Source organism: Gastrolobium bilobum, unplaced genomic scaffold (genome assembly GCF_033153095.1).
Source record: "Gastrolobium bilobum isolate Gb01-03AN ecotype WA unplaced genomic scaffold, APGP_CSIRO_Gbil_v1 utg3544, whole genome shotgun sequence".
Taxonomy (NCBI): Eukaryota; Viridiplantae; Streptophyta; class Magnoliopsida; order Fabales; family Fabaceae; genus Gastrolobium; species Gastrolobium bilobum.
In genome coordinates, this window is record NW_026896201.1 from 85,615 (window position 1) to 111,768 (window position 26,154).

The 26,154-nt window shown below is 36.0% G+C and overlaps 2 protein-coding genes and 1 long non-coding RNA gene across 3 annotated transcripts; 2 read left to right on the top strand and 1 right to left on the bottom strand.

Annotated features, from left to right (window-relative positions):
• Positions 1-16,117: 16,117 nt before the first annotated feature.
• On the top strand, positions 16,118-19,701 carry LOC133298234 (disease resistance protein RPM1-like). The gene is made up of 2 exons (XM_061497489.1): positions 16,118-19,060; positions 19,523-19,701. Exon 1 carries the CDS (start codon positions 16,217-16,219, stop codon positions 19,010-19,012), a length of 2,796 nt encoding a protein of 931 aa, XP_061353473.1. The 5' UTR covers positions 16,118-16,216; the 3' UTR covers positions 19,013-19,060; positions 19,523-19,701.
• Positions 19,702-20,046: 345 nt separating this feature from the next.
• Positions 20,047-23,515, bottom strand: LOC133298231 (disease resistance protein RPM1-like). The gene is made up of 2 exons (XM_061497486.1): positions 20,637-23,515; positions 20,047-20,282 (listed from the first exon to the last, which is right to left on the bottom strand). The coding sequence occupies exon 1, from the start codon at positions 23,423-23,425 to the stop codon at positions 20,675-20,677; it is 2,751 nt and encodes a 916-aa protein (XP_061353470.1). The 5' UTR covers positions 23,426-23,515; the 3' UTR covers positions 20,047-20,282; positions 20,637-20,674.
• A 1,098-nt stretch (positions 23,516-24,613) lies between these two features.
• On the top strand, positions 24,614-26,154 carry LOC133298232 (uncharacterized). Its single transcript, XR_009749757.1, has 4 exons — positions 24,614-24,894; positions 25,195-25,271; positions 25,372-25,453; positions 25,885-26,154. It is a non-coding gene; the product is annotated as an uncharacterized LOC133298232 (long non-coding RNA).

Sequence of the window (26,154 nt, forward strand, 5' to 3'; positions counted from 1 at the left end):
GAAGAATCAGCGGAAGAAGACAAGTCAGAAGAAATAGGCGTATAGTTATCAAAATTCCTTTTCTTAAAAGGATACCCGGCAGGATAAACGACATTTAACGGTAAAGGACTAGGCCTCTTTTGACATATTATAATTAATATGTTTATAAATAAATAATTTATATTTTTGAGTACGTAATTTATTTTTAGGATAATATTTAAAATAATTTATATACATATATTTTAATTTTAATCCTTAATTATAATTTTGATTTATAATATGATAATAATATAGGGAAAAATATTTATCGCAGTATTAAAAGATAAAAATTAAGAAAAATAAAATTATATATATATATATATTATAAATAAGGCCACAAGAGATCCAAGTGATATATTTTAATAATCACAATGGTGTTTACCAAAAAAAAAAATATATAATCACAATGGTTATATGTAAGAACCCGCACCGTTAAATTATAATTTTAGAAATTAAATAATAATTAAATGAGGATTATTAAATGGAAGATTTAATTATTTTAATTATTTTATGTTAAAGCACCTTTTTGAGAAAAGAATAAATATTGAGGGTTTCGCGGTAAAAGTGTAGTAGGCGAGATTGCCCAAAACTTAAAGATAATTAGCAATTATTAATCCATAAATTTTATGAAGTTAATGACAATATAATAATTATGATAATATTAGTAGGAAATATTAGTTATTGAAATTTGATCATTTTCGGTGAAAAATGCTGATACAACGGCTAGCGCGATAGAAACAGCGGGTTTAGGAAAATACCCGGAACTGAAAATAAATTATAGATTTATGCGTCATAAATTTTATATGACACAACAGTCCAAATTGATTAGAGATTTAAGCGAGTGAGGTTTTGTGGATTTATACCGGTTAAGTTAAGTGATATCATATAATATGACTAAACACACTTACTCCTTCTCATTCTTCATATCACCCATGTTGGGTTCATTTCCGTAAGACCTAGAGTGACTCTTCTCTTCCTCTACAAGAAACCGCTCTTCCTCCATGAAAAATCAAGCAAGACTTCACCTTTCTTCACCACATAAATATCCCACCATTGTAGACTCTTGAAAACCACCACCTTGAAGGAGAAAAACCTCTTCTTAGAATGTCATGGATTCTGTTTTGGTGAGGGTGAGGGATGCCTCCCCTTGTTTTGTTGGTTTGAGCCACTTACACACACATTGGATCATCAAGGAGCTCCCTTTGTAGTGAAAGAACCCATTTTCAATATGTCATTTTCGTGCTTGTGGTGAGACAAAGCTAAAGAGTGGCTCAAGAACATCAAAGTCCTTCCTTTTTTTTGTTTTTGAAGCTTTGGGTATAAACCTCAACTCTTCCCTTTGTGTTTTAATGAAAATAACATGATTTAAAGATGTAAAATTATGACTTTTGATAACTTGAACGTTGGTTGATGAACCTAAGTGTTAAAATGCATGCTAAGTTGAAGGGATATATGTATCTAGGTAAAAGATGGTATTTTAATGGATAATTTCGTGTTGAGCTGCTGTTTTTGGCCACTGTCATGAAATATCTGGATGGATATCTAGACAACAACGAACCTGTTTTAGTAAAAATTCGATATCTCGAGCTACAGAGCTCTAAATTGAGTGAGGTTCAGACCTATGTGAAGCTAACATATAGGGCTACAACCTGTGAAATTTTTTAGCCATTGGACAAGTGGTTTGATTGCATTTTGAGTTTGAAGTCGCATTTTGGTTGCTAGTAATTCAGTTTACAGCAGTCACTTTTTGAAAATCATAACTGGAGTTATACAACTCCAAATGAGACATAAAATATGTCATTTGAAAGCTTGATATGTCTAGTTTAATGTATTAAAATTTTAGAATTTTTGGTGAAAAGTTGAAACTGCAGTTTTAAAAATGGTAAGCGAAATTTGTTGTCGTATCATAAATAGAGTTGATTTCTTTGGAATGTTCTTCAAGGAAATAAATTATAGACTCTATTGCGCTTGTAAGTGATGTTCTAATGTTAAAGGACCTTAGGGAGTGGACTTAGCTCCCTCCACCTTGAGTTATTGTCCCTACGTAAAGAATGACTATTTAAATTACAGTATGTAAAAGAATGTCGTAAACAAGTATGTTTATTAATTGCCTTTATATCTTGAAATTGCTTGTGTTTTTGTGAGGGCCTATGATTATGGTCCTTTGGATGCTGAGAGTTCATTGGAGCATGTTGGAGATAAGGTAAGCTTTGTGTTCTCAAGGTTAATCCCTTGTTGTTCCACCAAACTCTTTGGGAGGTTGTTTATGTGCATGGTAAGTTTTTATAAATGATTTTATGCACTGTTATATATTTGAGACATTTGGAAATGATTTGAGGCATAATGTGTTGATATATATGTGGATGTGTTAGTTACCTACATGTGCAGGCGACATCCCTTGGTGAAGGGCATAAGGTGGCATCCCTTATATTTTTAGTATGTTGCAGACGTGCATAATGCATACTTGTCTCTGGCCAGTAGATATTGTTATTGCTTATATGCTATACTATATTTACTCAGCATTATGCAGTTTATTATTGTGTTGAACATATATTATACTTGTAAGTGAACTTGGGGAGGAGTGATCCTTCGAGAACCTTAGTTTACTGAGATTTATCAAAATCTCAACCCGTGTAGGGCACATTTTTCAAGTACTGAGATTGTTGATGCATCTAGTGGCAAGAGGTCGGCACTGAGTTTATAGCATGACATGAGACATGCATTGCTATGATATGTTGTTTATATATTCCTATGAGGCATTAGTGTTATTTGACATGTTATGTTATGTTTGTATTTGTGGAGAGCATGAAGGTTGTCTATACCTTCTTGATCAAGCATGTTATTTTGATTGGAGAACATGTACAAGTTATGCTATTGAGTAATTGTAGTTGGTCATATGGTGTAATGATATGTATTAATCATGTTGATCATTATTTTGTAATATGATTGGTATGTGAGATGGTCTAAATAAAAGGATTGCTAGGTGTCACAATTTATGCATGTAACCATTGTTTAATTCCCTTAAGATAAGATAACTTAGATGCCAAGAAAGATATGAAATAGCTTAATTAAGCAAAATACATGGTTGATACCTATTCTATGTCTTAGGTGAAGACCACTTAGTATAAGATAAAAGTGATATAGGGCAAGGGGTTGAAGTCTAAACCCTTAGCTCGAAGAGAGATATTCCATTTTGCCACTATCATGAAATATCCGGATATTGGTGATCTAATATCTGAATATCAGGTATCCAAATATGATATCCTGATATGTTCCCGGCATATATCCGGATATTCTGGACGAACAGAAGTAAAAATAAACATTTAAAAAGAAAGGCTTGTAGACCTTATAAAACTTAAATGTGGAAGGCTTAACTCCACTTCTAAAGAGTATGATGCCTTGATAAATGTTAATAAAAATAAGTGTAGTTAATATAAATAATCTAAATGTGATTGGATGTTCTAAGGTGTGTAATTGTTGAGACAATACGTTGAAAAGCGTTCTCCCATAGTTCATAATTCAAGTAGTGTGTAATTAATTACGAATGTAATTAGTAAATAAGATGATTGGAGGAACAAGTAACATAGAATGAAATTAACTTGACATGCAAGTAACTATTATAAATTAATATATAATGGAAAAAGTTATTTCATGTTTTTACATGAGCTTAATTATAAATTAAGATGATTAGCTTCCGCATTTATTTGATTAATTAGCTGCGCTTAATACCATTCTGATGTTAACAAACAGGTTCTTGAACGAGGTGTTACATTATACATGATACTTTAAAATCACAAGAGGTTAAATGATATATTTTTGTAATCACAATAATTTTAAATCACGATGAGGTTCTAGAACGAGGTGTTACATTATACGGATAAACGTTTTCCATTTTCATAATAAATGTTTATGTTTAAAATTAATTCTGTAATTAAAATAATTCAAAAAAAAATCATAATCATAACTTAAACAATATGCAGAACACTAATTAAGTCATATGTTGCTCCCACAAAGAGCCAAGTACTCCTCTTAGACCAACAAGGCTTAAAACTCAATTTATTCATGTTCAACACTAAATCGTCTTCACTTTTTATTACATTCGGAATTCTCTACTTTCTTTATGATTCTCATCTCCTATTATGTTATAGGTCTTTTTGTTAGCTTCGTATGGGTTCAAACCACGCTCAATTTAGAGTACCACAGCTCAAGTTATGAATTTTCTAAGAAAAGAGTGATGAACCCACAAGGGCTCGACGCTGATAGAGCCCGCCCGGCGCCGGAAGCGCCACGAAGCGAAATTGCTTCTGTTTTACGGTGTCAACAGCGCCAACTTGGCTCCAGCAGCTCCAAGAACAGGGAATTAACACTTGCTTTGGTATGTCGCCCACAACTTGGGTTATACGTATCCAATTGACAAAATCTTAGTCTCGTTGGAAAGTTAATAAAATGGTTTATAACTTCCATGAAGACAAAAGGATCCAAATCTATCATATAGGATATGAAAAATGGACCACAAGACAGGGTTTCCTTATATTTAGATTGGTTTCCAACCCACATCTTTTCTTTCTCTTAATTGACATTGTATAACAACTATAATACATGATTCTTGCCATTTCAAGGCTCACATGATATTCAAATAGGCTTGAAAGCCCTTTCATCATATACATATATCAATATATACATCATTTACAACTATCCAAATGAATACATATCTATGTTCCACATTTGGCAAAACTAATACATAAGTCATTCTACATATACATAACCATAACACCAATGTCTCAAGTATAACAAAAGTGGCATGGATATCCCCCATGTTCATCAAATATTCAAAGTAACATGTGAGGCATATATATACAGGTAACCAAAATGCATATCCATCAAGCAAGTAATACATCTAAATGCACTACATCTAGCATGCATATCATGACAACTATCCAGGCCTCGTGCCCTGTGATGCTCCTGCACCATCAATCCCTGTACCTGAAAAGGATTCCCATAACGCGGGGTGAGATACACGTATATATCACAGTAAGCCAGGGGTCCTTTAAGGATTCCTCTGCCCAAGCTCTCTTAAGCATAAAAACAACATGACAGATAATACATTACATACGTATGTATGCAAAATGTGCAAAAAACTATTTTATTGGCCAAAGAACACCATATGAATTACACAAGGAATCACTGTCTTGCAACATACACAGTACAAGGAATCACCGTCTTATACTAAGCATATGGAATCACCGTCTTATACCTCGCACATAGAGCATACACATACATATATCAATGCATTCATCTTCATCTAAATGCAATTCATATACTATAAAAAATCATAACTCCCTCAGAGTCTAGTGGAACTATCAAGAATTAACCCTAAGGTTCGAAAACTTACCTATTGAAGCTCCAAACCAATGCTCTCACTTTGAGTCTAAAAGCTTCCAAAAGAATCCACACTCTAGCTTCCACTAGGATGACCTATCAAAGTCATAAGTGTGGTCAACATACAATTCAAACAAAGAACATAAACTCAAATGGTCAATTACATGCATTACAAGAAATATCTTTTAAACCATTTGAGATTTTTCCCAAAATACCAAACTAAGTCTAAATAACAATCTGACTTCATTTCTACCATTTATTTAGGTTCCTTAGCGTAATTTATAAAGGGCCTAAACTACACTAATCTCAAACACCCATATCCATCAAAATATATCCAATTGGAAACCTAACAATGAACTTTCATAAAACTCAAGGGAACAAGGAGATCTTACCTCCAATCCACTCTAAATGAACCCAAAAGTGCTTTTCCAACCTCAAATGAGATCAACAACTCTCCTAATCCTTTAACCACAAAAGAGGCGCCACATCCAAAAGAAAAAATCTCTTCAACCACAAGCTTTCTAATGTCGAAGCAGTAACCTATTGGCTAAACAGAAAGAAGAACAAACACAAGGATTGCGAGAAAATACTATTTCTCTTTTCTTAATTTTATTTAACCAAAAACAACTTGATAATAATAGAGTTCTCCAAGCCTTAAATAGGCAAAATAAAATAATAAAAAAGAAAATAACTATAATCATGCACAATCAAAGGAGATAACGCACAATCAACACTCACTCAAACATAATCTAAAAATAACAAAAAGGAAAATAATTAACAATTATTGAAAAGCCCTAAACTATGGAATAAATTATAGAAAAGCCCAATCCAAGTCAGTCAGCTCGGGTGAATCATCTTCCCCCGCTAGGAAAAGATTCGCCCTCGAATCTGTTTCGTCTTCATTGATATCAACTTCTTTAGGTGGTAACCAGGCGACAACTCTTCTCGTACAATATCACCAAATTCTCTAATTAAGATTAAGACTTGTGAATATAATTCTTTGATATGCTTGATACGTTCATCTGCATTTGTATTAAATGCTTAGGAACTAGAAATATTGCGAGTTCTAAGGGAGTAAGTAGACAAAACCCATAAATTATTGCAAAAGGACTATTGCCTGCAGTTTGGTTCAATGATCGCATATGTGATCTATCATAGGAAAATTTTGTCTGATGTAACAGCAAGTCCCATTGCCCCTGATGATCTCCAATTAAACTTCTACCAAAAGCTAAATCTTTATCTCCATGGAGCATGAGGTTGTTATGCCTGTTGTCCCCAAATTTATAATATTGTTTGCAAACTAAAAACTTCTTAATGAAGGATCATTTCACATGATATCTTTGGGTAGAACTTCCTCTTTGTGAGAGATATTAGAATTTCTAATAACTGACTTTCCACCGAAATCATTACAAGAGATTTCTTCCACCTCTGGATTCTCATCGTCTTGCTCCCAATCATACTTATCATAGATAAGGAACTCATCATAAACTGGAGCTTCCACAACGGGATTCTCATCATCTTGCTCTTCATCAGATTCATCATAGATCGAGACCTTTTTGTCTTCTGTCAAGTCTCTCTGATGTCAAAGACCATTTTGACGATGTGTAACCCGTCGATAAACTCATCTGGATGAGTGGTGCCCTCGAATTTCGGGATCTCAATCTTCACCCCAATATTAGCAAAAATTGATTGATTTCCAAGTTGACTTTGTTAGTATATGGATGTCCTATAGACAATCTTTTGATTCGATTAGGACATATGTGGACCTTTTTATATTGTCGCAAATAAATAATAAGCACTCTTTATCCTATTTCATATTTTGTCTCAATATTATTGTTAACAGATTATATGAGTAATTGGATAAACCCCTTGGAATAAAATAGGTATCTGTTGAGTATCTGTGATGAGATCACGATCATGAGGATTTAAGGATATCAGATGTTTATTCCTAATTTTATGTTCCTAGTCTAGAGACACTAAGAATGGGGATCAGTAATCTCGTGTAAGACTAGCACGACTTATCTACTTGTATTCGGATACAAGGTAAAGACCTCATGAGCTACAGATATGGAGATGTCTTAGCTAAAGTCGTGGGTGGACTTATAAAGGTATAGCTCGCACTGAATAGACCCACAAAGAGACCCTATGAGGAAATCTTACAAAAGTATCATTAGAGCAGTCTCTTAGTATTTGGGTATGTCTTTCCTTAGACCATAAGTTGTCACCTAGACTGTGTTCTAGAAGGCATGTTTTGATTGTATACCTCGTCTGCCTGAAACATGGAGACTCATAGGTATACTTTTGGGCATGTCCTGAAAGAGCACAGGCCTAGGGTGATAAGCTGAAGGAATTCGTCAAATCTCTGTAAGGGATTAGGTTATCTGTAAACCGGAGAAATCGGGATGACATTTACAGGACTCGGGAATCTATGCATAGTAAAAGAGATCATGAGATGATCTTCCTTTAGAGTCAGTAAATTGAAGATTCCATATTTCGAATTAAAGCTTACCCTAAATCGCAAGGGTTGATACGTATCCTCACCCTAGGTTTAATGGGAAGGTAAACTTGATGAAAGGAAATACATACGGTAACCAAATATATGTAATAGGATGATCATGTCATTAACCTAACTAGCTCTAGGGCAACAAAGCATTGCTAGTGCTCTGTGTTGTCATTAAATGGGTTGTGGGCTTGTTGGGCCCAAGACCATTTATGTCAGTGGCTATGTTGGGCCTAATGGGTCACACACTAACACCTTATTGTCTTGATGATATAGCATTAAAGGTATTGGGCCTAATAAAGTTTGTTAGCCCAAGAAGAAGTTTGGAAGCCCACCTAAGAGGGAAAGGGCGCATGGTAATTGTAATGGGCTTGGATGGTCCAAAACATTATTCAACATCAACATCAACATCAACATCACCTTTATCCCAAATTAATTGGGGTCGGTGGTAGATTAACCCACATGAAAGATACAAAACAGTTGAAAAAAAAATACAATAAAATAAAATAAAAAATATATATATATAGATATGTATATATAAATAAATAAAAGTAAAAAAGAAAGGGACAAGGAGAAGTGGGGAAGATGAAGGGGAAAAGGACTAAAAACGGACCATCTGGAACATAGGAATAACAACGTGTCTAACCCTCCACCATGCTTATAGCTTTTCTCCATTCCGTTCTAAGACATACCGTCCGCCAATCTATATCCCACTCCATTAAATCTTGTTTTACCACTTTTTCCCAAGTAAGTTTCGGCCTACCTCTGCCTCTTTTTGTGTTGAGCTCTTGGTAATAAACTTCTGTTCTTACAGGAGCATCCAGGGGCCTTCTCATCACGTGCCCAAACCACCTCAATCTATGTTCTCTCATCTTCTTGGCTACTGGTACCACTCTGACCTTTCGTCGAATATCTTCATTTCTTATCTTATCGAACCTTGTGTAACCGCACATCCACCTTAACATCCTCATCTCTGCTACTCCCATCTTATGCTCATGTTGCCTATGTGCTGGCCAGCATTCCGCGCCATATAACATTGCCGGTCTTACTGCCGTTTTATAGAATTTTCCTTTTAACTTAAGAGGGATTTTGCGGTCACACAAAAACCCAGATGCACTGCGCCATTTCATCCACCCTGCTCTGATTCTGTGATTTACATCTCATCAATCTCTCCACCTTTTTGTAAAATGGAGCCCAAGTATTTAAAAGCATCTTTTTTGGGTACCTCTTGACCACTTAAATGCACGGGCTCTTGGTCCCCATCTCGTACTAGAGAAAACTCACACTTCAGATACTCAGTCTTGCTTCGACTTAATGTGAATCCTTTGGATTCCAATGTGCTTCTCCACAATTCAAGTTTTCTATTAACACCCTCCTTGCTCTCATCAATAAGCACAATATCGTCTGCAAAAAGCATACACCATGGCACTTCCTCTTGAATATCTTTTGTTAGTTCATCCATAACTAAGGCAAAGAGATAAGGACTTAGAGCCGACCCTTGGTGTACACCTACCGTGATAGGAAAATTACTTGATTTTCCGTTACAAGATTTTACACATGTAGTAGCCCCATCATACATATCCTTGATTGCTTTTACATACTTTGATGGAACCTTTTTCTTCTCCAGAACCCACCATAAAACTTTCCTTTGAACCCTATCGTATGCTTTCTCAAGGTCTATGAACACCAAATGCAAGTCCTTCTTCTTTTCTCGGTATCTTTTCATTAGTTGTCGCATCAAGAAAATGGCTTCCATGGTACATCTTCCTGGCATAAATCCAAATTGATTTACAGAAACCTTGGTATCTCTCCTCAAGCGATGTTCAATAACCCTCTCCCACAACTTCATAGTATGGCTCATTAGATTAATGCCTCTATAGTTTGAACAATTCTGTATGTCTCCCTTATTTTTGTAGATAGGAACAATCATACTTTTCCTCCATGCATCAGGCATCTTATTTGTTTGGAGAATCTTATTGAAAAGATTGGTCAACCATTTTATTGCCACACCCCCAGGCCTCTCCACACTTCAATAGGGACACCATCAGGCCCCAAGGCTTTATTAGTCTTCATCCTCTTTAAAGCCTCCTTAACTTCATGTGTATTAATTCTGCGAACAAATCTTCTATTCATATCATCATACGCATCCTCCAAGTCCACCTCGCTTGTATCTCCCCATTAAACAGCTTGTTGAAGTAGTTCAACCATCTTTCATTTACATCTTCATCTCTCACCAGAAGTTTTTGATTTTCATCCTTGATGCATCTAACTTGGGTGAGGTCTTTACTTTTCTTATCCCTTATCTTTGCAAGTTTATAAATACCTCTTTCACCATCCTTTCTCCCAAGATTTTTATACAACTCATCGAAAACCTTGCCTCTAGCTTCTCGCACAACTTTCTTTGTATTTTTTCTCGCCAATCTAAACTTTTGCAAGTTCTCTTCACTGGGACTTTTATGCAAAGATCTAAAGCACTCCTTCTTATGTTTAATTTCCTCTTGCACCTCTCCATTCCACCACCATGTTTCCTTTGTATGAAATCCATTTCCTTTGCTTTCTCCCAACACCCTCCTTCCCAAATTTTGAATACACTTAGCGATCTCATTCCATATTGCATTTACTCCTCCATCAAACTCCCAAGGTCCTTCATGCAACATTCTTTCATTGAACTCTCTCTCTTTTCCCTCCTTAAGCTTCTACCACCTTATCCTCGGGTTCTGAGCCGTCTTCTTCAATGTAAGTACTTTGTTGAACCGAACATCCAAGACTACCAGCTTATGTTGCGTAGCGACACACTCTCCAGGGTAGACCTGACAGTCGATACAAGAAGTTGTATCTTCTCTTCTAGCCAGAAAGAAATCAATCTGACTACGATTTTGGCCATTATGATAAGTGATTAGGTGTGACTCCCTTTTTCGGAAAAAGGTGTTCACTAACATCAAATCGTAGGCTAGTGCAACATTCAAGATATCTTCTCCAGTCTCGTTTCTCGTCCCATAGCCAAAACCTCCATGGATTCTATCAAAACCTCCATTGCTTTTACCAACATGACCATTTAGATCTCCTCCTAAGAAAATCTTCTCCTCTCGAGGTATTCCCCTCAAAACCTCCTCCAAGTCTTCCCAAAATTGGCATTTATCAGTTGGTTGCAATCCAACTTGGGGTGCATACACACTGAGGATATTCAGGATTAAATCACCCACAACAAGCTTAACCAGAATAATCTTGTCGCCTTTCCTTTTGACGTCCACAACTTTATCTCTGAAACTTTTATCGATCATAATTCCAACACCATTTCACCTCTTGTTAGTACCTGTATACCATAACTTGAAACCAGTTCCATCCACTTCCTTGGCCTTTTCTCCAGCCCACTTAGTTTCTTGCAAACAAACAATATTCACTTTCCTTCTAGCAAAAACATCTGCCAACTCCCTCAATTTACCCGTTAAGGTTCCTATGTTCCAGCTTCCCAATCTCATCCTTAACCCTGGGCTATGCTTGTCCGCCACGCTCGCCCATCTGCGTGTTGGGACCCTGGCATACTTCTCACCAAATCTGGATGAAGACCTGGCGCCTTGCCTTGGGGCAAGGACCCTAGCCCACTTTTCACTACACCGGTCCAAGACATTATTAATTAATTTAATTAGTTAAATTAATTATCAAATATGTATATTTAGAATTCAAATTTAGAATTTAAATTTTGAATTTAAATGTTTGAACGTTTGAATTTAAATGTTTGAATTCGAATTTGAATTGGCTATGAAAAGTTGTTTCATAACAAAAGAATAAGATAAGATCTTGTTGGAACAAATCCCTAATATCAAGAGGAGATATTTGAGCATCATCCAAGGTTGTTTGGGGCGCTGATTTGGGTTGTTATGAGTGTCATTTAGTCAACCAAATAAGCTCCAAATCAGATTTGGTTGGTTGAGATAATAAGTGAGTAAGTTGGTTCAAATTTGAATGCAACTACTCAATGTATTTGGACTGCATTGTGGACCAAAGGGGTGCACCATATGACTGGCCATATGATGGTCATTAGGTCAGAATTTTGACAAGGTTAAGACCTAGTCTCATGAGGATTAAAAGATAGGTTGTTGGGAAAATTTGAATTGTAACAACTCCACCTTTTTCTACCTTGGTGTGTGCCACTTTGATCAGATTTTTAAGTGAAAAATCTGACTTGAATGCTTAGACTCTCTCATCTCTTTTGGTAATCCTTTTGTTAGGTTTTTCTTAAGAGAGTTTTGAAGAATATCCTAGACACTTCTCATCAATTCCATGCACCACTTTTGTGAAGTTTTAAGCTGAAAATTTCACTCATCTAAACACATTAACCTTGCCTCCTCCTCCATCTATTGAACGCCTAGCCAGCCTTCTTAGTGGTGTTTAATTGGTGGCTTTTCAAGAAGGGTTCTTGCATCTTGACGTAGGGTGGTGTGGATCAACCTTAGAGGGTTTGAACCCTTTCAAACCTTACATTGATCACCTTGGAGTTTTAATCACGAACAAGGTATATCATTACGTCCTAAAGTACATATCTTGATTGGCATGTGTGTTTCCGCTTTTGAAAAATTTTGTTTTCATCCTCACATGCCTACGACCTTCAAGGCCATTTTCTCTCAGACTTCATCCTCGTCGCTCCTGGTTCCAGTTCCAGAATGGGTTTTCGCTCCTTTCTTCCTCATGAGATGATCTTTCAGATTCTCTCCCTTTATCTGACTCGTCCAACTATGTTTGGGCAAACAGTTATTCGAGCTCCTGAATTCGTCTACCTCGTTCTGCCATTGTAGTGGCCATTGCTACAATTGTGGCGTCTCCCGCGTCGATGTGTGGTTGTTCGTCGTCGCCGTTAAGGGTGTGAATACGCCATTTACCACCGCCGTCGCCTTGACCCTGTCGTCAACGACCTCGACCTTGACCGCCATTGTTCTGTTCAACTATTTATGTGACAACCAAAGCTCTGATACCAAATAATGTCGAAGCAGTAACCTATTGGCGAAACAGAAAGAAGAACGAACACAAGAATTGCGATAAAATACTATTTCTCTTTTCTTAATTTTATTTAACTAAAAATAACTTGATAATAATAGGATTCTCTAAGCCTTAAATAGGCAAAATAAAATAATAAAAAAGTAAATAACAATAATCATGAGCAATCAAAGGAGATAAACGCACAATCAACGCACATTTAAACATAATCTAAAAATAACAAAAAGGGAAATAATTAACAATTATTGAAAAGCCCTAAACTATGGAATAATTTATAGAAAAGCCTAATCCAAGTCAGTAGCTCGGGTACATCACTTTCAAGATATTTGAAATTGTGGATATGTTTGTATTAGAATTCTAAACACTTTATTAGTTGGAACTTTGTTGATTCAATAACTAATGAAGGAATTAGAAACCAAGCTTGGAAGGCGATGGAGGTCACAGGTAAGGAAGAAGACACGAAGGGAAGAAGAGAAATGGAATGCTTTTTGAATTGAAACATAAGATATTTTGCTAAATATCCGATGCACTTAGGGGGCGTTTGGTACAAGAGAAATATTTTTTGACTGAGAAAAAAATATTACGAAAAAATTGGTAGGAACTGATTTTTTCCGGGTAAATTACAAAAAAGTGTTTGGTTGACCAAAATTTTTCCGGGATAATTTGATTAAGTTTTCTGAGTTGTTGTTTAGTTGATTGTAAAATAATAGTAGGAAAATAAGGTTATTTTACAATAATAACCCCATTTACAAAAATGGGATTATTAACCACAGAAAAAAACAGATTCGAGTACCATACGTGAGGCACTTGAATTGAAATATGGGATGTTCTTCATAGCAACCGCTTCAATATCTCTTTCATCAAACTACGACCGAGTGGTACTTCAGATGGCGTCTGCTGTGAAGACATTGTTGTTGCCGTTGTTCACATAGACACCAAAGGTGTAGACACCACCTTTCAAGTTTAGTCCTCTGTGAGTCAACTTTTAGCTTCTGTCATGTTTTGCTATCTTTGTTGCATGCTTCATGTGGAGTCGATAAGGGTGAGATGCTTTCAATAGTGTTTTTTTTGTTTATTTTTGTTAGCCTTCCAGCTTTCATGTTGAAGCTTTGTGAGGCGATTTTGGTCCTTTCTTTCACGGTTCTATTTGCACATCCCCAGGAAAAAATGTATTCCACATATTTGAAGGACATCGCCATTCTTGAGCGTACATAATTATACAAACAAAAGAAAACAACCGACAATATTTTAACCCAGTAAACTTCCCCTTTTTTGGATACCAGATGTGACATAAAAGTTTTCCTAACTTTGCTTTCTCGGTAGACCAATTAAAATCCACGTAACAAACACCCCCTTAAAGTCAATTCACTAAGTGGTATTCTTATTAGTTCATCTCGTTCATTTAACTTATCAAACTAATAATAACTTGTCACAAAAAATATTTTATGATGTTTTACTCAATTATTTTAGAGTTTCGGGTAATTTTTGCGTGCTAACAATTATTTTTAAAACTCACATTTTTTTGAATTTTTTTCAAACATATTTTATTTTTATCTAATTAGATTTTTAATCTCGTTAGAACCTTAATCTTAAGATTATTTCACTAATCATATTATAATTCCATATTACACAGATTAGTTAGGGTTATTATATATTAACCGTAATACGTATTATAAATACCACCGCATACCGTAATTGTTGCGCCTGCATTACAGAAGATGCCCTCCTTTCCATGGGTTTCATAGTTTCAGTACATTTGAATATTTTCATGTCCTACTAGTTTTAAATATCGGAGTAAATATCCTTTTTGATCCTCAACAAATTTCACGATACCCGTTTTAGTTTCTAGCAAATAAAAAGGCTAATCGTAGTCTCTAAGAAATTCAAAATGTACCCATTTAGTTTAGTTAAGATCGTGTTTCCTCACAAATTCAAAAAAATCTATATTAGTCTCTAAAGGAACTAAAATGGGTCCATTTTGAATTTCTTAGAGAATAAAGCGGACATCGTTAAATTTGCTGGAAGAAGATGATATTTAGTCTAAATATTATATTATGCTAATGAGTTTTAAACATCTAAGTAGGTAACAAGTGTAGATGGACGATGGAAACAAAGCACGGGAAAACAGCGTCGTATACATGGGTAATATTTCTCCTTTTACAGCTTTTGTTTGCAATGTAAGTATGCCTGTAATTTTTTTTTTCATCAGTATAAAACTCTAGGTCCTGGGTCCTGGCCACACTATGATATGTCTGCGAATATCCCAATATTAGATGTGGCAATAGCTTATTGCCTTATTCTAAACCCATTGGAGGTTAGGTCAATGTTTCATGAGTCACATTAGATTGTTGGTGAGTGTTTCTAGAAAGGCTTTTGAAATTTTGCTCAAATTTAATTTGCAACTGCATTTTAAAAGACTGAAAATATCAGTTTGGTTTAAAAGGACATTTTTGGGAATTATGACCTCTGTAATATATCTTTTGAGGATGTTAGATAATCATTTCGCTCTAAATTTGCATTGCTAGTTTAGCAGCCAGTGCATTACTAATTTATCTGTCAGCCTTTTGCTTTTATTATATAGTTGCTATACTTATGGTTTGTAACATGATGTGTGTCAGCTACTTCTATTGCATCACTTCGGCATAAGATGATAAACAAATGCAAGGGTAGGGCAAGGAGGGTGAGCTTTAGAGCAATGATAAAGTTGTTCCTTGAAACTGAAAAGTTACGGATTTGAATTCAGGAAAAGCATCTTTGCAGAAATGTAAGGATAAGGCTTAGCATGATTGACCTTCACATCTACCTTTGCAACTTGGGGATGGGGTTTTCTGTTGTTATTAGATTATAAACATATAATTAATTGTCAGACAGATGCCAAGGAAGTTAAAGTTATATATTTTATGAATTAAGCCTGTCGTATTACAAGTAGGTAGCAGAAACAAAATATAAACAAAATATAAACAAAACATAATCACATTATAAAATAATATTAGGAATAGTTATACAGACATGATCATGTGAAGTTCTTGACTTTAGGAATAATAAACTTGTTCAATGAAAGGGATGGTCTACCTAAACCACCAACTTGCTAAAAGAAATAATTAGAGAGGCTTTCTGTCACGCTTCTTAGTATTACTGTAATCTGATAACAAAAAACAATGGCGTTCCTTTTTGTTTGACTTTTGGAGCTGAATTTCCTTGGCACCATTCACAGCTAGTGTACCCAAAAGAAAAAAGAGAGGCTAAACTCCATACTTGCTGGAATGCTTATGCTGATTATACAGAACAGTAGGTTGCAAGGTAGCAGCAATATGAGTTGAGAGTGAAATGGCAGAAACTGCAGTATTGTTTGCCCTGAAGCAAGTACAACTGTCACAACTCCTAAATGATGAAACAAATCTTCTGAGAGGAGTCCATAAAGGTTTTTCAGACATCAAAGATGAACTAGAAAGCATTCAAGCCTTCCTCAAAGATGCAGATAGAAGGGCAACAGATGAAGCAGACACCAATGATGGAATAAGAACTTGGGTGAAGCAACTCAGAGAAGCATCTTTTCGCATAGAAGACGTCGTTGATGAATACCTCTGGTTGATGCACAAGGCACATCATCCCAGATCTACAGCTTTAGTCTGCATGATTGCAACCTTAATACCCCGTCACAGGATAGCTTCTGAGATTCAGGACATTAAATTGTCAGTTTGTGGAATCAAGGAAAGAAGTGAAAGGTATAACTTTCAAGTTTCACATGAACAAGGATCAAGCAGGTTTGATCCTCGATTGGCATCCCTTTTCATTGAAGAAACTGAAATTGTAGGATTTGAATCCCCAAGAGAAGAATTGATTGGTTGGTTATTGGAAGGTGCAGCTGAGCGCACAGTGATTTCAGTAGTTGGAATGGGGGGTCTTGGAAAAACCACTCTTGCCAAGTACGTTTTTGATAGTCAAAAGTTAAGAGGGCACTTTGATTGTCGTGCTTTCATCACAGTTTCTCAATCATACACTGTGAGAGGGTTATTGATAGTCATGATGGAGCAGTTTTGTAAAGAGACTAAAGATCCTTTTCCGCAGATGTTACGCGAAATGGATGAGAAGTCACTAATTACAGAAGTGAGGCTATATCTGCAGAATAAGAGGTATTTGATATTCTTTGATGATGTATGGCAAGTAGATTTTTCAGACCAGGTTGAATTGGCCATGCCTAATAACAACAAAGGTAGTAGGATTGTGATCACCACTAGAATGATGCATGTCGCAGAGTTTTCCAAGAAATCCTTTCTTGTTCACGTTCACAACCTTCAACTTTTGCCTCCAAACAAAGCATGGGAACTCTTCTGCAAGAAGGCATTTAGATTTGAGATTGATGGGCGTTGTCCAGCAGTGCTTGAGGCTATGTCAATTGAAATTGTTCAAAGATGCAAGGGGCTACCTCTGGCTATTGCGGCCATTGGTGGTCTATTTTCAACAAAATCTAAAACCATCTTTGAATGGCAGAAAGTGAGTCAAAATCTGAGCCTGGAGTTGGGGCGAAATGCCCATTTAACTAGTCTAACAAAGATTTTATCTCTTAGTTATGATGACCTGCCTTACTATTTGAAACCATGCCTTTTTTATTTTGGTATTTATCCAGAGGACTACTCCATTAGTCGTAAGAGTTTAACTCAACAATGGATAGCTGAAGGGTTTGTTAATTCTGAGGAAAGAAGAACTACGGAACAAGTTGCAGAGGAGTACTTGTCTGAGTTAATTCATAGAAGTCTGGTTCGAGTTTCCAAAGTGTGCTTTGATGGGAAAGTTAAAATTTGTCAAGTTCATGATTTATTACATCAAATGATCATTAGAAAAATGAAGGATTTGAGATTTTGCCATGTTGTGCATGAGAATGATCAATCAGTTGCAGTTGGAATAAATAGACGCCTATCTATTGGGGCTAATTCCAACCATTTGTTGAAGAGCACTAGCAACTCACACATTCGTGCTATTCATGTTTTTGAAAAAGGTGGATTGCTTAAGCCTTTCATGGGTAGATTATCTTCAAAGTGTAGGATTTTGAAAGTACTCAACTTCGAAGGTACATCGTTGAATTATGTTCCTAATAATTTGGGGAATCTTTTCCACTTGAGGTACATAAACCTAAAGAATACAAAAGTACAGGTTCTTCCTAAATCTATTGGTAAGCTACAGAACCTAGAGACCTTGGATATAAGACAAACCCTCGTGCGTGAGTTACCAAGTGAAATAAACAAGCTCACAAAGCTGCGACATCTTCTTGCTTGCCATCGAAACTACGAAGCTGGTTATTCTCTTATGGGCTTTACAACTGGTGTGCAGATAGAAAAAGGTATTAAAAACTTGACTTCCCTGCAAAATCTTTACTATGTGGAGGTAGATCATGGGGGCATAGACCTCATCCAAGAGATGAGAATGTTAAGACAGTTAAGAAAGCTAGGCATAAGGAATGTACGGAGAGAATATGGGGATGCACTATGTGCTTCAATGGTAGAGATGAAACACCTTGAATTACTTAATATCACTGTAATAGCTGAGGATGAATTCATTGACTTGGACTCTATATCATCCCCTCCCCAACTTCGGCGGCTTCATTTGAAAGCTAGATTAGAGAAGTTGCCTGATTGGATTCCAAAACTTGAGTATCTTGTTAAGCTAAGGCTGTGTTTATCCATGTTGAAAGATGATCCACTAGAATCACTGAAAAACTTGCCGAATCTACAGCAGCTCACTGTGTCGGACAATGCCTATGATGCTGAAATTTTGCATTTTCAAAATGAAGGGTTTCCTAAGTTGAAGGTATTGAAACTCATTCGTTTGAATAGAATAAATTCCATTCTTATAGACAAAGGAGCTTTGCTTTCTCTTCAAGCTTTGAAATTTGTCAAAATCCCCCAGTTGAAGAAGGTCCCCTCTGGCATCAAACCATTGAAAAATCTTCAAGTTATTGACTTCCATGATATGCCAGCTGAATTTGTTGAGAGCATTGATCCTAAAAAAGGGCAAGACTACTTCATTATCAAGCATGTTCCCCTTGTAATTATTCGTCGCTGGATCGGTCCAAGATATTTTGACAATGAAATCCAAACTATTCACTCGTCCTCTTCAGAGTCATAAACATATTGACAATGCTTTGGTGTCAAGCAATCTTTAAAATATATGAAGGTACGGTTTCCTCCAACCATACAGTGCTTCTCTTATATATATTTAGTAGTGAAAATGCTTAGCACCAATCCTATGTTGTCCCTTTTGGGTTCCTTTTGTCTTTTGCTTTGGGGCTTCAATCTTCAATTAACATAAATAATTTTTTCTACACACATCATTGGATTCAACTATATAACTTTTTTACATTGACAGTGTATTTATGATGTTTGTTGATAATTGGAATTTTTGAAAGTCTTGAGAATCATCTTTGTGGCTTTCTTTGTACTACAAATAGCATATTGATATCTTTATGTAAATTGGTTTGTTTCCTCTTTTTATATGGACAGAATTCCATATTCTGCCTCCAAATAAAATGTATCCTTTAAATCACAGTTTTAAAATGGAATACATGGTTTATGATGACCGAATGATTTTAGCTTTTCATTTCATTTCATTTTTTTTCTTTCGTGGTGTTTATTGCAGGTTGTGGGAGTTGCTCTTTCAAGCTTGTAATCAAGACTTCTTCATTTGAATGGATATTTTCATTTTCCTAATGTAGACAAATGTAATTTCTTTGTTGTAACTGTATTTGTTGCTTGCCAATCATGTTGTCTATGTTGTAAATTTTAGGTTGCCTCCTTTTGGTTTTCGGAGGCAAATGCATTGTCTTTGTTTGCTGTGGAATTATTCTTTGGAGCTTGTAATCAAGACTTATTCATCATTTGAATTGACATTTTAATTGTATTGTTACATTACATAAGAATTGACGTTTTAACCAGTGGCAGATGTGGACAAGCCTGATTGAATAACAACTCTCCCAGGTTTTCTAGAAGGAACACCACGAACCACCTATTGTTGAATCTATATAATGTGGTGACCATTTGTCTTGTTTTAAATTATATGATCATGACCCCTGTCTTAGCAATGTCTAGCAAACCCAGCAAACATGAGATTTAACAAACAACCGTGAAACTCCTTACAAGGTTACAAAAATTCGCCAAAGTGCCTTAATGATTCACCATATCAAAAGTACAAATCTTGTAAGAGTGAAACAATCCACAATTCCCACCACAAACAATAGTACATACAAAAGGCTGAAATAACGCTTACAATGGCATATACGTAGCAGAAAGAGAAATAACACCTTCTTCCTTAGCCCTTTAATATACCAAAAGAAAAAAAGAAGATATCTAAATAACACCATTCATCGTATAGCTCCAGAACACTCAGTATACCCGTTGTTCTGCATGACAAAGAAAAGAAAGGGTCACTCTGGTCACTAAGGGAATAAGAAACAAAGTGACCAACAAAAGAAAAATAAGTAAATGCAGAATCAAACATTCAATATAGTTTGTAAACATATTAAGGCAATATGGACACATTTCATAAACGAATAATAAGAAGTCAAATGATTCCTTTTAAAAACATATATAATTATAAAGTTATTCAAGATATTTAAAAATTTGAAACGAACAGCAACCTTGACAATTTGCATCAACAAACTACATATTAAGTCTACTTGCATCAAAATAAAAATGTAGAATTGTCCAAGGCAGATGATAATAGCTGAACTACGTGGTAAGAGGATAAAGAGTACCTTCATATGTGAATGACTGAATAGCTGTACCAAACATTCTATTTGATAGATACAAAAGGCACATGTTTGATGACCCAATACTTGGATCCATGATTTGGATCAATGCTTTGGATGAACTCATGGGGCATATAAGTCAAATACAATGTTTCAAGGTTTTCAAGTAGGTGGAAGCTAGAGGGAATCTCCTTTAGTTGAGGCATGCGCATCAATTGCATTCGATCAAGAGCAGGTAAAGCTCCATTGTCTATAACAATAGAATTCACATTATTCAACTCTATAAGATATAGTCTCTTTAATTTCTGAAATCCCACTTCAAAATGCAACATTTCACCAACATACGCATCACATGTAATTGAGAGACGCAGCAAATTTGGCAGATCCTTAAGTGACTTCAGGGGATCATCCTTCAACTTGGAATATCGGAATGACAACCTAACAAGAAGCTCAAGCCTTGGAACCCAATTTGGCAACTCTTCTAAGCCACCAAACAAGTGAAGTCTTCTAAGTTTAGGGAGAGATGAAATAAACTGCAAATCTATGATTTCATCTTCACTTATTGCACTAATATAAAGAGATTCAAGGCAGATCATCTCCTTTATTGAGTCACACAGCGCGGTTCGGAATTCTCTCTTCACATTCTTTAAGCCTAACTTCCTTAACTGTCTCAACTTTCTTAGCTCTGTTATTAGGTTTAATCCACCATGGTCTGCCTCCACATGACAAAGCTTTTGTAGAGATGTCAAGTTTCCAATACTTCCCTTCAACCGCACTCCAGTTTCACCACTAAAACCTAAAGTCACACCTCTGTAGTAAACTAAAAGATGGCGTAACTTTTTAAGCTTGTTTATCTCACTTGGTAAGTCATGCACTTGTGTTTCTTTCAGATCCAAGGTTTCTAGGTTTTGAAGTTCACCTATGGATTTTGGAATGATCTTAATATTTGTTTTCCTCAAGCTCAAGTACCTCAAGTGAAAATTACTCCCCAAATCATTAGGAACATAACTCAATGATGACCCTTCCAAATCCAACACTTTCAAAAGCTTAGATTTTGCAAAGAATCCACTCAAAAATTGATCTGGCAATTCACTTGCTGCTTCAAACATATACATGGACCGGAACTTGCAATTCACTTGTGCAATCCATGCAAGAACATCACAGGAACTAGTTGCTATGGCCAAGCGTCGAGTTGTTGCATCAACGGTTGGTTGATCATCTTCACGAACAACACGACAGAAATTTAAGTCCTTCATTTTTTTGATGACCATATCACGTATGAAATCATGGACTCGGCAACTTGATGCTTTACCATCATAGTTATTTTTGGAGACTTGAACCAAGCTTCTGTCGATCAACTCTTTCAAGTACTTTTCTGCAACTTGCTCCAAAGTTTTTCCCTCCTCATATATGACAAACCCTTCAGCTATCCATTGCCTAACCAATCTCATGCACCTGATGGAGTAGTCCTCTGGATATATTCCAAAATACAAGATACATGATTTCAAATAGTAAGGCAAGTCATCATAACTGAGGGCTAAAATTCTAGTTAAACTAGTTAAATGGGGATTTCTCTCTAGTTCAAAACTAAGGTTTTGGCATAATTTTATCCATTCAAACACAGTTTTGTCTTTTGTTGACATAAGACCTCCAATGGCCACAATTGCAAGGGGTAACCCCTCACATTTTTTAACAATCTCCTTGGACATTTCTTCCAGCTCTGATGGACAATTTCCATTAAAATCAAGATGAAATGCTTTCTTGCAGAAGAGTTCCCATGCTTTATTTTCAGGCAAGGGTTGCAACTTTAGTACTTGAACATGGGAATCTTTCTTACAATAATTGGCAACTTCCAAGTTCCTGCATGTGATCATTATCCTACTTCCCATTTTGTTATCAAGTGTGGCAAGTTTGATCTCATCCCAAAAATCTACTTTCCATACATCATCAAAGAAGATTACATACCTCTTTCCCTGCAGGTAATGCCTCACTACAGAAAGGAGTGACATCTTGTCCATTGTGTTTATTCCTTGAGGAAGAGGCTCCTCAGTCACCTTGCAAAACTCTTTCATCAAGTTTTTCAACAAGCCTTCTATTGAATTTGATTGAGAAACTATGATGAATGCATGACAATCGAAGTGCCCTTTCACTTGCTGGTTCTCAAAAACATTTTTGGCAAGAGTGGTTTTTCCAAGTCCCCCCATTCCAACAACAGAAATCACGGTGCGCTCTGTTGCTCCATCCACTAACCAACCAACAAGTTCATCCCTTGGGTTTTCGAATCCAACAATTTCAGCTTCTTCAATGAAAAGGGAAGCCAATCTAGGATCATTCCATATTCCACTGCTGCTTGATCCTTGTTCATGTGAAGACCGCTGAAACTTGTAACTTTCACCTCTTTCTTTGATTCCATTAACAGAAAATTTGATGTCTTGAATCTCAGATGCAATCCTATGACGATGCTTCAAATTTTTGATCACGTGAACAATCTTTTGGAGTGAGGCTAAGCATCCATGATGATTGATTCTCTGTGCAACATACATGATGTATTCATCAATGACATCTTCTATGTGAAAAGATGCTTCTCTGAGTTGCTTCACCCACGTTTTTATTCCTTCGTTGGTGTCTCCTTCATCTCTAGCTCTTCTGTCTGCATCCTTCAAGAAGGCTTGGATGCTCTCAAGTTCACCTTTGATAGATGTGAAGTCATTTGTGACCCCTCTGAGCAAATTCGCTTCTTCTACTAGAAGTTGGCACAAATGCTGCACAACAAAAGATACTGCAGTTTCTGCCATTTCATTTCATTTCATCTCATCATAATAGCTTGCTGTTTCTGCAACTGAAGCTACTATGATGATGCTTTGGTGATTTTTGGGTACTGCAGTTTTTAATCATGGAAATGTGTTGATGAATGATATGAAAATATTTTTCTAGAGTGTGCGTACCATTATTTTTAACTTTGTCAGGTCTATGTTTAATTAGTATTCTATTGCCTGCAGGTCAAGTTGATGTGTTAGACTGTTAGGTGGATAGTTATCTCATAAAAGAAAGTTCGTTTCTTGTTTTGTTTTGTTTTTTTTTTTTTTTTTATGAGTGTTTAGGTGTTCATTTTGCTACATCCACCCATTTGATAAATGATAAGATTAATTAATATACATACAGATGTATGACTATATATTATCAGCCCATATATTATAATTCCCTACAATTGTCATAAGTTAAAAATAAATTCATAAGAAATTTATAAATTCTTAGATCACTAACAAATTTTTAAATCACTAACAATTTTTTAATTCACTAATCATTTTCTTAACCATAAGTAAATTCCTAAGTCACTAACAATTGTCTAAGTTACTAACAGATTCCTAGGTCATTAATAATTTTCTAAGTCACTAACATATTTCTAGGTCACTAGTATAACATATCTATTATTGTATTTAAAAAATAGAGAAATTAGATATTAAAACTTACTTGATTGGCATAGCTTTATTGCACAAAAAACTTAAAGAAAAAAATCTAGAGAGAAGTCAGAGTAAATTTTTCGAAAGAAGGTAGAGAGATGGTGTAAAAGAAAAAAGTGAAATTTTTGTGGTATTTTCTAACATCCCGGGTGCTGACGAGGGCTAGGAGTATAATAGCCCAACTTAATTAATTAGTAAATCTAGTGTAATTAATTAATTAACCATGTTTTACTGGGTAAAATTAAGTATAATGCTTAATTAAATGAATCTGAGTCACTTTGGAGTTAAAAAGTGTACTCAGTGAAAATTAAAGGGTATAAATGGGTACTGGTGAAAGTGCCCAAAATATAAAAATAAAAATAGTAATATTCCTAGAATAATATTCCAGACTTTTGGGTAAAGTTTGGTAATTAATGGAGTGGAGTAGATAGACGAACCAATACCCACATGTTACCACTTAACCTATGTTAAGTGATAAAGTAACCAAAAAGAACCCAAATCCCCCCATTTCCCCGTCGACGCCAGAATCAGAGAAAAGAAGAGAGGAAGAAGAAGGAGAAGGAGGGAAAGGGAGGAAGAGAGAGAGAGAGCAAATCTCAACCATTTTGAGTGATTCCAAAGCCTAAACCACTCCAAATCTCCTCCTCTTTCATAATCCTAGCTTTGTTTTGAGTGGGGAGCATTGTGGAGAGAGATATTACCTCTCAAAAATTCGGCCCTTTGGTGAAAATTGGGGTTTTGGGAAGTTCTACCTCCATGGGAGCTTGAGGAACACTCCCATCATTGTTGTGCAACCATTGGTGGTAAGATTTAAACCCTTGAACCTCATGATTCCTTGAAATTTGCATGGGTTAGGGTTTATGAATAGTAAATTGGGATTTTGATGAAATGTAGTTAAATTAGCTATGTTCTAGGAAGAATGGAGCTTAGAGCATGTTATGGAAAATGCTAGGAATGTCATTTAATCGGTGAAAATGAGCTTAGATAGCTAAATGAGCATACTTGTAAAATGGCAAGAATATGATGCTTGATATTGGATTTCTTGCATTGTTGATAAATGGTATGGCTTGGTTGATTGATGATTGGATCCTTGTGATGTCTAGGATCGAGACATTTGGACCAACCGTGAGTGATCAACCATTGGAGCAAGCTATGGAGCTTGATTAGCTCCATTGGATAGGTGAGTTCATGCTTATGTTGGTATGAATTGTATAGCTTGGTTGATAGCTATGAGATGTTATTGGATGCAAAATGTGTTGATTGCATTAAACCTTGTGTAGGTTTTGTTTGAGAAGTGAAGTATTGTAATTGACTGACTGTGGAACCTGTTGGTGGTGAACAAAGGTCAAGTTGAAGCTTGAGGTAAGCCTTCGGACCTTGGGTGTAATTCCCTTGACTGTTCTACCAAGCCCTGAAAGGGTAGAGGTTGTGATTGTGTATATAAATGCAATAAAATAGTGTAATGCTTTGTTATACGTATGTGTATGCATTTGGTGTGGCATAGGATGGTGTTTCCCTATGTTGGTATGTTGCATGACGATGCGTAAATCATACTTGGTAGTTAGCTGGCCAGTAGGACTATTTGCATCTGAGTTTCCTTAGGACAGCTTGAGAGCTCGAGGGATTTCTCCTGGAGATGTATTGCACTTTGCATAGATATGTATTTACTGCATTATTATTGTTATTGCTATTACACTGATATGGAACTGTGGGGTGGAGAGATGCTCCAAGGACCCCTGGTTTACTGGATATATTCGTATATCTCACCCCGTGTTGTGGGGACCCCCTTTCAGGTAAGGATGCTGCAGGAGCCTCTGGTGGCAAGTGGCCATATCTGGATTATGCATGAGATGTGGCATTCCTTTTGAGTTTATGCATGCCTTTTGTAGTTGACATGTATAGGAGTTTATTTTGAAAGCCCTTGGTCATTTGTATGCCTTGATTCATTGAATGAACTTAGCCTATGCTCATGCCTTTGGTTACACCTTTTGTTGATGGGAGCCAAGGGAATGATCATAGTGTTTTGTAAGCTAAGTTCTATGATTTGTAAAGGATATGTAAAG

Excerpts from the sequence above, each read along its gene's own strand:
- LOC133298234 (XM_061497489.1), top strand. The coding sequence starts at position 16,217 with ATGGCAGAAACTGCAGTATTGTTTGCCCTGAAGCAAGTACAACTGTCA.
- LOC133298231 (XM_061497486.1), bottom strand. The coding sequence starts at position 23,425 with ATGGCAGAAACTGCAGTATCTTTTGTTGTGCAGCATTTGTGCCAACTT.